This window comes from Stomoxys calcitrans, chromosome 5 (assembly GCF_963082655.1).
Source record: "Stomoxys calcitrans chromosome 5, idStoCalc2.1, whole genome shotgun sequence".
NCBI classification, from domain to species: domain Eukaryota; kingdom Metazoa; phylum Arthropoda; class Insecta; order Diptera; family Muscidae; genus Stomoxys; species Stomoxys calcitrans.
Window position 1 is genome coordinate 85,910,219 of NC_081556.1, and position 15,125 is coordinate 85,925,343.

The window sequence follows — 15,125 nt, forward strand, 5'->3', positions numbered from 1 at the left end:
AAAGGAGCTTGACGAGAATCGCCACCAACCTCCACATACAAATGTGGCTAAGTCATTTTAATTTTATATAAATGTTTCTCGGGGTTTATAATTGCGATTTCATTAAAGTTCTAAAGCCCCGTTTACATTGGCCGCTAAATCCGGATTTAAGGCTCACGTCAGCTGATTTTCTAAAGGGAAAACAGGTGATCGAGCCATTAAATCCGGATTTAGTGGCGAATGTAAACGGGGTTTAAGCAATTTTTGAAATCCAGAATGTTTAATCATTGAATAAATATGTTGCGTTCTGCCTCTTTTAGTTTTGTCATTCAGATTGAATGATGACACCATAAGTTTTGATAAGCGGCGATAAGATTGGCCACTTAGCTAATCGGGGATAGCATTTTTCGCCATACAAACTAAGCGGGGAAAATCCGCTTAATGGCTAAATAAAACAAAGCTACTATTACTCATGGCCGGTTACAAAGCACTAAATGATTCAACAAAAAAATTTCGACGAAATTCTGTCATTCGCCAATCTTGTTTTCAGATTATTTGCATTGGAAGAAATATATATAAAACAATTTTATACTATATTTCATACCGATTATTTATAACATGTGAAGATCGAATAAAAACAACATACATAATTATTAAGTATGAACGACCCATTAAGTTTAAAGCAAATTAATCAAAGTACCAAGTACTCAACTGTGGTGGAGTGAGTAACTAGACAAAGAAAAAAACAAATCAATGGCAATTTGTAATGTAATAAACATAAGAAAACTCGTGCGCTAGCCCAAGGAAAATTAAAATAGCATTGCAGCTTATATTAAGTGAGAGGTGAACATCTCTCTAAATGCCACATCAAATTTGCTATGCAATGAAGGAAAGTGTATTGCATAAGGGCGATCTGCATCGATCGTAACAAAAGGTGGTCAGAAAAGGCAAAGCCTCAGCACAATATTTTGTTTAATTATGAAATACCACATTATTCATGCAGCGTAACGCCTTAAAAATATGTATTTTGATATTATAATGTTAATTTTAATTAAGTGTCAAAATTAAATAAAGTGTGATAATTTAATAAAGTGTTATGCAAATGTATCATGTTTTTCTTAATCGATTTTTTTATTGTCAAGATATCTTAGAAGGATTCAGTGAGTTTTATTGGACATTACCGAAAATACAATTGAGATGTTCGGATAATATAAACACTTCTACCATTTAAGGTCTTGAGTTCATAAAAGGCACATCTCTTATCTTACTACTCTGAAATTTGTACATAGTCTTGTATGAGACTACACATTGGATGGGGTCATATATGGATATATGCAGCTACCAAATAGACTGATCTTCAGATGTAAGGCCGCGAGTCTACACAAGTATATATATTATTGGTATCTCTGAAGTTTGAAATAAAATGTAGTGGATCATTCGATGCGCATTTCAAGTACAATCCAAAATTGTTTAAATATTTCCTTATATGTAAAATAGTTGCTCGTATTGTATAGGATAACAAACATGATATATCCAAAATTTGGCTCAGCTATACTTTATTCGTTTGTATGCTCAATTATGTCATTTCGTTCGCATCACATATCTATTTCTTTCACTACAAAGTGTAATATTATTATTCCGCGTTAAACTTTATGACGATATAGCCATGTTTCTCCATTCTTCTGTCTGTTGAAATCACGGCACAGCTTAACGATATTGAGCTGAAACTTCGCAGACAATCTTTTTATACCCATCACCAAATATCAATATCCGACCCTATAAAATATATATATTCTTGATCGTCGTAAAAGTATAAGACGACCCAGCCATGTCCGTCCATCTGTCTGTTGAAATCAGGCTACAGTCTTTAAAAATAAAGATATTTAGCTGTAACTTTGCACATATTCTTTTTTTATCCATAGGCAAGTGAAGTGGGCTATATCGGACTATATCTTGGTGTAGACCCCATATAAAACGATCTGCCGATTTAAGGTCTTAGGCCCATAAAAGCCGCATTTATTACCCGATTTTGCAGAAATTTGAGACAGAGTTGTGTTCGGTCACTAGACATCCTTGTTTAATTTGGACAAGATCGGTTTAGATTTCGATATAGCTGCCATATAGACCGATTTCTCGACTTAAGGTCTTGGGCCCATAAAAGGCTCGTTTATTGTCCGATTTCGCTGAAATTTGGGACAGCAAGTTGCATTAAGCTCTTCGACATCTTTTTTAAATTTGGACCAGATTGGTTCAGATTTGGATATAGCTGCTTTATAGACTAATCTCTCGATTTAACGTCTTATATTCATAAAAGTCGCATTTATTGTTCGATTTCGCTGAAATTTAGGGCAGTGAGTTGTGTTAGGTCACTCAATATCTTTCTTCAATTTGGCCAATACCAGTCCAGATTTGTATATAGCTGCTATATAGACCGATCTCTTGATTTGAGGTCTTGTGCACATGAAAGGCGAATTTATAATCTGATTTCGCTGAAATTTGGGACAATGAATTGTGTTAAGCACTTCAAAATCTGTTTCCAATTTGGCTTAGACCGCTCTAGATTTGAATAAAGCTGCCATAAAAACCGATCTCTCTATTTTAGGTTTTGGGCACATAAAAGGCGCATTTATTGTCCGATTTCGTTGAAATTTGGGACAGTGAGTTGTGTTGGGTCCCTCAATATCTTTTCAATTTCAATTTTGCCCAGATCGGTTCAGATTAGGATATAGCTGCCATATGACCGATCTCTCGATCTAAGGTCTTGGGCCCAATTTACTATCTGATTTCGCTCTAATTTGACGAAGTGATTTACGTTTGGCTTTTCGACATCCAGGGGTTATATGGTTCAGATCGGCATATATCTGGTTATAGCTGCCAACAAAATCAATATTTTGTTATTCAAAATTGAACATTGACTTTTATTTATTACACCAATCAATGTCCGTGCCGGGTTTGGTCCAAATCGTACATAGCTGCTATGGTTGCACAAAATATGCATCTTTTATCGGATTATGACGAAAGGTGGTTTACATATATACCCGAGGTGGCTGGTATCCAAAGTTCAGCCCGGCCGAACTTAATGCCTTTTTACTTGTTTTATTTATGCAGGCTATAAAAATTGAAAAAATTAGTTGAAACGATCCATGCCAAATATGTAAACATCGGTATATTTAAGATATAGCTGTCTGTATCGGGTCGCATTCGGCTATAAAAAGGAGGCTCTTTATCATTGAGCTTAAACTTGAATCGGACAGCACCCATTGATATGTGAGAAGTGTGCCCCTGTTCCTTAATGGAATGTTCATGGGCAAAATTGCAATTGAGTTGGCCTTTCTATATTCCTACCGAGTATGGCTAAGATGCAAATGCAAATTGCAAATTTGCCCATGAACATTCCATTAAGGAACAGGGACAAACTTCTCACATATCAATGAGTGCAGTCCGATTCAAGTTTAATCTCAATGATAAGGCACCTCCTTTTTATAGCCGAGTCCGAACGGCGTGCCTCAGTGCGACACTTCTTTCGGGAGAAGTATTTTCATGGCAAAGAACCTCACAAATGTTGCCAGCATTAGGAGGGGAAAACCACAGCTGAAAATTTTTTGGGATGTCGACGCCGGGATTTGAACCCATGCGTTCAGCGTCAAAGGCGGACATGCTAACCTGAGCTACGGTGGCCTCCATTATTTTGAATATAGCTGCCATTAATACTGATCTCTCGGATAAAAGCAGAGTTTATTGCCCTATTTCGCTGGAAGTTTGCACAGTAAGCTTTGTTAGTCTCTTCTACATCCGTTTTCTATATGGCTCAGATCAGTCTATATTTCGACAATGCTGCTATATAGACCAATATCCCAATTTGGGGTATTGGGTCCTAAAAGTCGTATTTTTTAACCCATTTCGCTGGAATTCGCTACAGTGTGCTATGCCAGGCTTTTCGACATGAGTGCTCTATATGGTTTAGATCGGTCTATATTTGGATATAGCGGCCATAGAGACCGATCACCCGATTTAAGTTTTTGGGCCCATAAAAGCTGTATTTTGTTGCCGATTATTCTGAAGTTGGGTACATTGGACTGTAGTACACCTTCACATATCGTCCTGAAAATGGTAAAGATCAGGCTATATTTAGATATAACTACCACATAAACCAATATTCTGTTTTACCATTTTGAACGGTGAATTGTATTAGATTGCTCGACGTCGGTGTCGAATCCAAATGGGACCATATTTTGATACAGCCTATAGGTTCATATTTGTGAATTTATTCACAATATATATTTAAATCAACTTCACAAAATAAATCATTCAAAATCACATTTACTTCCAATATTCAATATGTTTTCTTATTTCTTTTTTATATTTGTTATGAGGCAAAATTTCATTACAATAGCTGTTGTCCTCGAAAAGTAGTCAAAGTCGGTTGTCCTAAAACAACGGCGATGCGTAGAAATTGAAAATAAATTAAGCAGCGTTGGCAATCCTGTTTTACTTATATACAGCGTGATATTCAAGGACGCGTCCTCGAAAGTAACGATACATAAAGTAATGTACTCAAAAGTACCGGTAGGTAGTAAATCTGCGATAAATAGGCCCCAAATAGGGCAAAAAAATTTTTTTTTATATAGAAAGGCTTAAAAAGTCGGGAGATAATTTTTAATCGGTCAAAACTCCGAAAATTTTTTGGTCCCCAAAAGTCACGGTACACATACATATATATATATATATATATATATATATATATATATATATATATATACGCACAGTCTTGGATTGACGGAACCCTAGTATTGCCATCCATCTGGAAGATCATGTTACACGGATGGATCAAACCTAGACCACAGAGTAGGGTCTGGGTTTACATTGAGAACACAGGAACTGAGATCTGTTTTAGACTGCCTGACCATAAAACGGTCCTGCAGGCGGAGATCCATGCGATCACGGAAGGCGTGAAGTGGTGTGGTGCTAACTCGAGGACGTCGAGTGTGAGCATCTTTACGGACAGTAAAATTGTCATAAGGGCAATAACAACCAAGACGGTAAGGTCATGAACAGTCTTGCAGTGTAAGAAGGACATTAACGCCTTCTTTGAGGATGGCAAAATCCGCATCGTTTGGGTGCCAGGCCATAACGGAGTAAGGGGAAATGAAAGGGCAGACGATTTGGCGGTGAAGGCCAGAGGACTGCCGTCAATAAACTTGGTTAACCCTAAGCCTTTCGGATCGACGCAGACCGAGTTAAGGGAGTGGGCGACGAATGCGCATGCAACAATGTGGAACAGCGAAATGGTCAGTAGGACGGCGATAATCCTATGGGGGGATTTAGATTGTGAGAAGACGAGGCTCTTACTGAAAGGAAGCAAGAAGGAGGCCATTATAGCTATTGGTATCATAACGGGACATATAGCACTACGAGCTCACTTATATAAAATCGGTGTGGCAAGTGATAAAATGAGTAAGTCATGGGGGGAAAATGATGAGATGTTGGAGCATTTCCTTTGTCATTGCCCGGCTTTCGCGTCTAGCAGATACCGGCACTAAGGTGACGACATAATACCAGACATGAACCAACTTAGGGGAGTGGCATGGAAAACAATTAAGGATTTTGTAAGTAGCACGGAATTCCTAACTTACAATTTTCTTTTTAGAGGTTACTTTATAGTTTTTAGAATGCACAACAAGCCGATTACTGGCTTAGGTGTATGTCCATAGTGTCATGGAGCGGAGCAATATCTGCTCCCTCTTTTCAACCTAACCTAACCTATATTGGTCTTTGCGACATCTGTGTCCTATATGGTTCAGAACGGTCTATCTTTGGTTAAAGCTGCTAAAAATACCAATATTAAACCAAAATTGAGCAGTGACTTGAATTTGACAGACGGCTCAATGTTGTGCCGAATTTGACCCAAACCGTAGAGAATTTGACATTTCAAGTACAAGGTTGCACCTCAAAGAGAGCAGAAAGATTCTAACGAGAACTTTAATTACAATAAGACCAATAAGCCAGTATCAAAGAAATATTCGAAACTAAAACCGAATGTTTTAATTGAACTAAAACAGCCCCCAAAATAGTCCGATCACCAAATACATGGTCTTAGGCCCATAAAATCCGCCTTTATTGTCCAATTTAGTTGAAGTTTTGCACAGAGTTTTGTTAGGCCCCTCAATTTTTATGTCGAATATGGGCAGGGTCAATATTTATATATAGCTGGCATATATACCGATCCCAATGGCCTTTGAGCCATAAAAGGCACATTTATTACCCAATTTCTCGGAAAATTGTCACAGTGAGCTGTTTTAGTACCCTCAATATCCGTATCGAATATAGTTGACATCGAACAATATCTTGATATAGCCCTCAGATAGACCGATCTCCCGATTTAGTTTCTAAGACCCATAGTAGCCGCATTGAATGACCAATTTCATTGAAATTTGGTACAGTGAGAGTTGTCTTAGAACCTTCGACATCAGTATCGAATATGGTTCCCATTGGACAATATCTTGATATAGCCACAGTACATATATATTGGGAAATTATTCCCGTTCGTGCAATCGCAGCTACTCCTTTGCTATTTCGAGTCTAACTTTTTTTTTGGCTTTGGTGTAAGATTGTATGCCTTCAGAAAATTGTAAGGGTTTCCCTTGAGCAGGTTTTTCAATCTATGTTGCATCCTTTTATGGGATATTGAGACAACTTCAGCCATTTGATCGAAACATTTTAGGTATTGTTGAGGTGGTAATACAACAGGTGATAAATTATCGAAACCTGGGAAACTCAGTGGTTCGATACTTTTAAGCGCTCAATTAATTTCCGACTGTCCGTGATACGTTTTATTGGGACAGCAGACATGTTGTAGTAGTTACATTGGAACATGAAATTTGACCATTTTTCGGAAAACCTTGTGGGGACTCCTCTTCATTTAAGATTCCTCTTCATTTAAACAATTCTTATCTGTTGCTCAATATCGCTCAGTTAGTAAAGTTAACAAAATTAGTGTAAATTCTTACCATGGTGAAGGGTATACAAACAACTTCAGAAGAAACTGAAAGTTATCATGCAGCCAACACAAGTGTTTTGTAAACATCTTGTCAGAATATCCATAGAGAAAAAAAACATTGACCTACATTCCTCCCCCCACTAAATGCCTGCTTTCCTCAGTCAAAAAATTAAAAAAAAGAAAAATACTTAATTCATTTCTCACTTTAACTACTATGCGCATAACTTTGATAAGAGTATCTTCTCGCTAGAAGAAAGAAGAAAAAAAAAGAGTCAAACCCAAATTTGAAATACCTTAAACTTCAGATAAAACAAGACCCACGGCACTTTTGAAATTGTTTTGCTTCTATTGCTACTACGGCTGTTGTCGTCGTTGCCCTGGCCAAGATGGAAAGAGAGACCCGGTAACTTTTCCTCAGATAAGCAACATAGCCAGCTAGTAACTCTGTGGGCTAAGATAGCAGCTACACCTAAGCCCCACTATGCTGCAGTAGCAAAGCCCAAGCAATCTCCAGCTAATTGGGGCAAAAGAAAGAAGAATGTGCCCACTACTGTAAGAGAGTTAGTCTATGCACGTAACTCACACACACACACACACACACTCGCACTCACACGCACACGCACCGAGTAATGGTATTATCTTTCGTTTAAAATCTAATTAAATGACATATTTCCATAACGTCTTTTTAAGTTCCCCCCCCCCCCCCCCCCCTCCCCACCCCATCGCCCTCCTGTAAGTTATGTTGATTGAGTGTAAGGCTTAAAAATGTTGGACAAAGTTTTGAATTTTGTCAACAAAGAAAAACAAAACTTAATACCAGTAAATGCCGGTCAGCAGTAGGCCTACTGCTGTTTGGATTTTACGAAATCTGTCATTTTATTTTTTATTATAAAGTTAAATTGAATTCATAATTTCGGAGGCCGGAGTGCTTTTTCCATTTTTTTGTTGTAAGACTTCTATGCAGGGTTTCCAAACTCAAATAATATAATAATTATTTCATATTTTTCCACCAATTATGAGAATTAACTGAAAGATTTACAAAATGTAAATAAAACCAATAAAAAGGCGTTAAGTTCGGCCGGGCCGAACTTTAAATACCCGGTCAATATCCGGTGAAAAATGCATACCTTATGCTCCATATCGAAATATATTCCTATTTTTACCAAATACTAATAAACCGATCTGAACCATATACAAGATGGATGTCGAAAAACCTAAAATAAGTCAATGTGTAAAATTTCAGTTAAATCGGACTATAAATTGCGTCTTTTTTGGGGCCAAGACTTTAATCGAGATATGGGTCTATATGGCAGCTATTTCCAAATCTGGACGGATCTGAGTGAAATTGAAGAAGGCTATCGAAGGGTCTAACCCAACTCACTGTCCCAAATTGCGGCGACATCGGACAATAAATGCGCTTTTTATAGGCCTAAGACCCTAAAATCGGAGGATCATCTATATGACAGCTTTATCCAAATCTAGACCGATCTGGGCAAAATTGACGAAGGATGTTGAAGGGCCTAACACAACTCACTGTCCTAAGTTTCAGCAAAATCGGATAATAAATGTGGCTTTTATGGGGCTAAGACCCTAAATCGGAGGATCGGTCTATATGGCAGCTATATCCAAATCTGGCTCGATCTGAGCCAAATTGACGAAGGATATCGAGGGGCCTAACACAACTCACTGTCCTAAATTTCAGCAAAATCGGATAATAAATGTGGCTTTTATGGGCCTAAGACCCTAAATCGGAGGATCGGTCTATATGGCAGCTATATCCAAATCTGGCTCGATCTCAGCCAAATTGACGAAGGATTTTGAAGGGCCTAACGCAACTCTCTTTCCCAAATTTCAGCAAAATCGGACAATAAATGCGCCTTTTATGGGCCTAAGACCCTAAATCGGAGGATCGACTATATGGCAGCTATATCCAAATCTGGACCGATCAGGGCCAAATTGACCAAAGATGACGGAAGGCCTAATGCAACTCACTGTCCCAAATGTCAGCAAAATCGGATAATAAATGTGGCTTTTATGGGCCTAAGACCCTAAATCGGCGGATCGGTCTATATGGAGGCTATATCAAGATAAAGTCCAATATAGCCCATCTTCGAACTTAACCTGCTTATGAACAAAAAAGGAATCTGTGCAAAGTTTTGGTTCAATATCTCAATTTTTGAAGACTGTAGCGTGATTTCAACAGACAGACGGACGGACATGTCTAGATCGTTTTAGATTTTTACACTCATCAAGAATATATATACTTTATAGGGTCGGAAATGGATTTCATCAAAATGGGATGAAAATTGAGGCTTCTAGGAGCTTAAGAAGTCAAATCACTGGGAGCGGTTTACATGGTGGCTATATCAGTTTGTATAGACTGGGGTCATACTTGACACGAATGTTGTAGGTCAGTGCAGAAGTCAGGATAAAATTGAGTTTTCTAGGAGCTCACATTGGGGGATCGGTTTACATGGGGGCTATATCAATTAATAGACCGAATAGGATAATACTTGCCACAGACTTTGGATGCTAGAACACAAGTTCCAAATTTCAGCCATTTTTGGGGTCATATCATCCTACCGGACAGTGGCAGCGATCGTAGTCCTTGTAATAGCCGGAATAGGCCGAACGAGTCAGGCTCTACACCGCGAAGTGCAACACTCTGAGAGGATATGGTGAGATTCAAACGGATCATATAGGGGTGATACAAGAGGTGACTATCGAGAGATGGCAACAAAGTTGGACGAATGAGAATCGGCACATGTGTGCGCGACAAATAATACCCAAAGTACCGATGTGGGGAGATAGGAAGCACGGGGACGTCAACAATTACGTCACACCGCAAAACCCTGCATAGAAAAGGACCCTCAAGCAGGTGCATTTATAAGGAGCTATAAGCTGCAGCTAAAGGTTGCAAACACACATTCTTCCTCTGCGAGCGCTGGGTTGAAAAACGCAGAGAATTCGAGACAGCGATTGGTGACGCTTCGCCTGAGACAATAGTCCAGAAGATGCTGGAAAACAAGAGGAAGTGGGAGGCGTAGATAAGATATGCCGAACAAGTACTGCGCAGGAAGAAGTTAGACGTGGACGCAGCAGCGTAGAGTATAAATAAGGAGCCCTAGACGCAGACACAATGACGTTGATGTGGGTAATCACCAGATATGGGGTCCAGCTCGAAGTAATGCAAAAGCGCTTTCGAGGTGGAATTAATCCCTAGAGATGACACATGTTGGGTTTTATTCGGTATCGTTGATAACGGAGTCCGGCATAAGGCGACAGACGTACTCGTCACCAGCATAAAACATTTTCCCAAACTGACGCGCAAATAAAAATGGTGGGCGTGGTCCTCATCGCCCCGCCTATGCCAAGACAACATGTTCTCAGCATCGCAATCTACCAAAACTACTGAGGCTAAGGAAAATATTGGTCTAGCTGCTGTAGAGCTTGATTGCAGTGAGTGGACTATTCTCGGAATCAGGCCCTACTTCGAGCATATGGCTCGAAATGGGTTACACTTTAGTTTCTCATTTCTTTGAGGATTTGTCTATATTAGGGGATATGAATACTTTTTAACCATCCATCTGGAGGGTTTAAAAGTAGTAACTAGAAGGCATCTTCTTTCTCCTAATCCTGTAGTATCAGAATGGACAAAAACATCCAAGTGAGTCTGATTGCATACTGCCACTCACAGCTAAACTAAACCTTATATTCAAATTATCAGGAACAGAAGGACGGACATAGCTAAATCGAATCACCAAATCAACGGTGATAGTTTTCAAAGGGTTTGTATCTTCTTCTTATGGGTATTACAACAAATTCACTAAGAAATAGTACCCTGTAGCCCGTCACGGGTTATCTATGAGCACCACACTGGTTGGAACTTTGAGCTCAGATCTATGCTCTGATCGCTATAGTTATGGGTCTGTATATTCTTCTTATGGGTATTATAAACAAATTCACTAAGAAATAGTACCCTTTAGCCCGTCAAGGGTTAACTATGAGCTCTACACAGGTTGGAATTTTGAGCTCTGATCTATGTGGTGTTCATCATTATCACGAGAAGCTTATCTGGGAGCCATCTGGCGGGTTCACAGGTTACGGACAGTGGAATGCTCAATAAGGAGTAGCTGCAACTGCAGTAGCGAACAATCAGCAGAATCGAGTGGAGAGTCTCAGTGGGAGCCCTGGGTTGTTTGTCCACAAAATAACGATTTGAATGAGTGCTGGTATAACAACCCAGTAGATATTACTTAGACCCAATATAAATAGTTGTGTCTTCATACAGAAAGGATAGAGGAGGTTCACCTGAGAACATAAGAGGCAGTATTCCATCGCAATACTTAAAGCAGCATTTTTTCAGATCTGTGTCTACTTTCACTGCTAGGTTAAAATCGATAACTGGAGACGATTTTAACCTAGCAGTGAAAGTAGACACAGATCTGAAAAAATGCTGCTTTAAGCATTGCGATGGAATACTGCCTCTTATGTTCTCAGGTGAACCTCATCCATCAGCATATATGGCAACACTGCTGTTGCTATGCCAGTCATATCTTCAGCTTATTTCAGCTTACAAGCTGTTGAATTAACTTGTTTTGTAACATGTTTTTTGGGTGCTTCATGTGATTTACGATTTTTTTTTGTTTTTCTCTCTTTCTCTTTTGCAGATGAAGTAACTTTTGGAATTCATAATTATAAGCATTTTCCACGAAGTGCAACCAACAGCAGCAATTTTTGACAAACTGACAAAAAGAAATCAACCATCAAGCTGCAATTACAGCACAAATACGACGAATTTGAATAGTACTAAGACAACAACAAAAAATAAAAACCAACTCGAATGGGATTATTTTATTCAGTTTAATTAGATTTTTAGTTTTCGAGTTGACTAACTTATTGCACAATTACAAGATAATTGACATTGGAACCAAAATCAAGCAACTCCCACGTTTCTCCCCCCCACCCACACAAAAATATTGTAGAAGATAAAAATTTAGTTTTTTTTTACAATTTGCACACGAAAGCCAAACGACGTCTTCATGATGTTACCCAAATTAGATTTGAGTATAGAGCCATTTAGAACGAGGACGAGAATGATGGCGCCAACGACACCATCAGAGACAGCATCACAAACCATGTCAGCGTCAAGGACGCGGCGCTGGAGCTGTTCATCTTCATTGGCAACCACCACATATCTTTTAGTGCTTTTGAGTTTGCAACTACTATTGGTGCTGAATCCTGTTGTCGTGTCGTATGCTGAAAGAGATTTTAATTTTAATGATTCACAGGTAAGTTGCAAAGAACGAACTGAAACACGAACTGAGATAAGCAAGAAATTCTTTTGCTTTTATCATTTCGCAAAGAGGCAGACGGACAGACAGACAGACAGAAAGACAAATAACAAACCAGCCGACAGACGAATGATGGTGGTGAAAGAGAAACAAACATTTTCTTAATTAATTTTGTGTGAAAATGCTGCTTAATTAAGGAGCAAAAACTTATGGTAATTCAAAGAGTTTCGAATTGCAATTACTCTTGGCAGCAAGGAAATCGTACAAAGGCTGCAACAAAAGATGTGGCCAAAATTTGATTTTTAGGGAAAAAGTAGCAAAAATTGTTTTCGGTAGTTTTGTAGGTTGGAGGACATGCGACTAGCAACCTCGATTAATAGCCGCTTCGCAAGGAGACTTTCGGTCTTTTGTGTTCGCCCTAGAAGAAGTTGGACCACAGAAAGAAGACGGAGAAATATGTATAAATGGATAAACGCCATAGCGCGGTGTAAGAAGGCAGAAACGAAAGAAAAATAATAACTAAAAGTGACTAAGTTTGGCCGGGCCGAATCTAACATGCCCTCCACCATGGATCATATTTGTCAAGTACTTTTCCCGGTATCTCTTTTTAGGCAAACAAAGGATAAAAGAAAAGAAAGGCTATGCTATTGGAGTTATATCAAGTTATGGTCCGATTCGCAACGAAGTCATAACGAAACTCATGATGCAAAATTTTGTCTAAATTGGACAAAAAATTGCGCCCTCTAGAGGCTCAAGAAGTCAAGATCCCAGACAGGTTTATAAGAGAGCTGTATCAGGTTATAAATCGATTTCAACCATACTAAAAACAGTTTTTGGAAATCATAACAAAATACCTCATGCATAATTTCAGCCAAATCGGATAAGAATCGCGCCATCTAGAGGCTGAAGAAGTCAAGACCCCAGATAGGATTATATGGCAGCTATATCAGATTATAGACCGATTTAAACCATATTTGGAATAGTTATTGGAAATCCCAACAAAACATTTCATGCAGAATTTCAGCCAAATCGGATAATAATTGCGCCCTCTGGAGGTTCAAGAAGTTGAAATCCCAGATCGGTTTATATGGGAGCTATATCAGGTTATGGGCCGATTTAAACCATACTTAGAACAGTTATTAAAAATCACAACAAAACACCTCATGCAGAATTTCAGCCAAATTGAATCAGAATTGCGCCATTTAAAGGCTCATGAAGTCAAGACCGCGGATAGGTTTATATGACAGCTATATCAGGTTATAGACCGATTTAAACCACATTTGAAACAGTTGTGGAAATCACAACAAAACACCTCATGCAGAATTTCAACCAAATCGGATAAGAATTGCGCCCTCTAGAGGCTCAAGAAGTCGAAATCCCAGATAGGCTTATATGACAGCTATATCAGGTTATGAACCAATTGCAACCATTCTTAGCACAGTTGTTGGAAGTAATAACGAAACACGTGATGCAAAATGTTGTCCAAATCGGATAAGAGATGCGCGCTCTAGAGGCTCAAGAAGTCGAGACCCCAGATAGGTTTATATGACAGCTGTATGGGGTTATGAACCTATTTCAACCATACTTAGAAGAGTTTTTGGAAATCATAACAAAACACCTCATGCCAATTCGGATAAGAATTGCGCCCTCTGGAGGCTCAAAAATTCAACATCCCAGATCGGTTCATATGACAGCTATATAAGGTTATGGACCGATTTGAACCATACTTAGAACATCTGTTGAAAATCATAACGAAACACCTCGTGCAAAATTTCAGCCACATCGGAAAGAAATTGAGCCCTGTAGTGGCTCAAGGAGGCCTCCGTAGCGCAGAGGTTAGCATGTCCGCCTATGACGCTGAACGCCTCGGTTCGAATCCTGGCAGGAACATCAGAAAATTTTTCGGCGGTAATTATCCCCTCCTAATGCTGGCGACATTTGTGAGGTACTTTGCCATGTAAAAACTTCTCCCCAAAGAGGTGTCGCTCTGCGGCACGCCCTTTGTACTCGGCTATAAAGAGGAGATCCCTTATCATTGACATTAAAATTGAATCGGACAGGACTCACTGATTTGTAAGAAGTTTGCCTCAGTTCCTTAATGGAATGTTCATGGGCAAGCAGTTTGCAGTGGCTCAAGAAGTCAAGACCCAGTATCGGTTTATATGGCAGCTGTATCAAAACATAGACCGACCAACCCAAACCGACCTACACCAATAAGAAGTATTTGTGCTAAATTTCAAGCGCCTAGCTTTACTCCTTCGAAAGTTAGCATGCTTTCGACAGATGGATGGACGGATGAATATGGCTAGATCGACTGAAAATGTCATGGCGATCAAGGACGTATATACTTTATGCGGTCTTAGACGAGTATTTCAAGGAGTTACAAACGGAATGACGAAATTGGTATACCCCATACTATGGTGGAGGGTATAATGAAACCAACGATACAAAGTAGGGAACCAGGTAGATCAGGAACAAAATTTTACAGGCGAGAGTATACCGAACGAAAAATGTATACCAAGGTTCGTGATACTTAAGTAATATCAATGCAATGCCGTATGGTATAGACGATGTAAAGCATTATAAATACCATATGGTATTGTCTGGGTATCAATTCATGGGTTTGGTTTCAACACCCACAAGTTGTTCCCACAACTTGATCTTTCCATCGGGCTTTTGGTCTTTCCGGTTTGCGTGTACCACCGTGTTTGCCTTCAAAAGACTTCTTTGCTGGAGCTTCTTCATCCATTCCAACAACATGACCTAGCCAACGCAGACGTTGTATTTTGATGCGTGTAACTATGCTATCGTGGTCATACAGCTCATAAAGCTCGTGATTCACACTTCGCCTATAT

General features: G+C 39.2%; 1 protein-coding gene across 1 annotated transcript in view; it reads left to right on the top strand.

Moving 5' to 3' along the window:
* LOC106086400 (uncharacterized) overlaps window positions 1-15,125 on the top strand; it is a gene marked incomplete in the record, with an annotated part of 361,383 nt that overhangs the window by 281,711 nt on the left and 64,547 nt on the right. Inside the window, 1 exon segment of the mRNA XM_059368796.1 lies at window positions 11,647-12,267. Within this exon segment, the coding sequence (XP_059224779.1) occupies window positions 12,019-12,267 (249 nt within the window).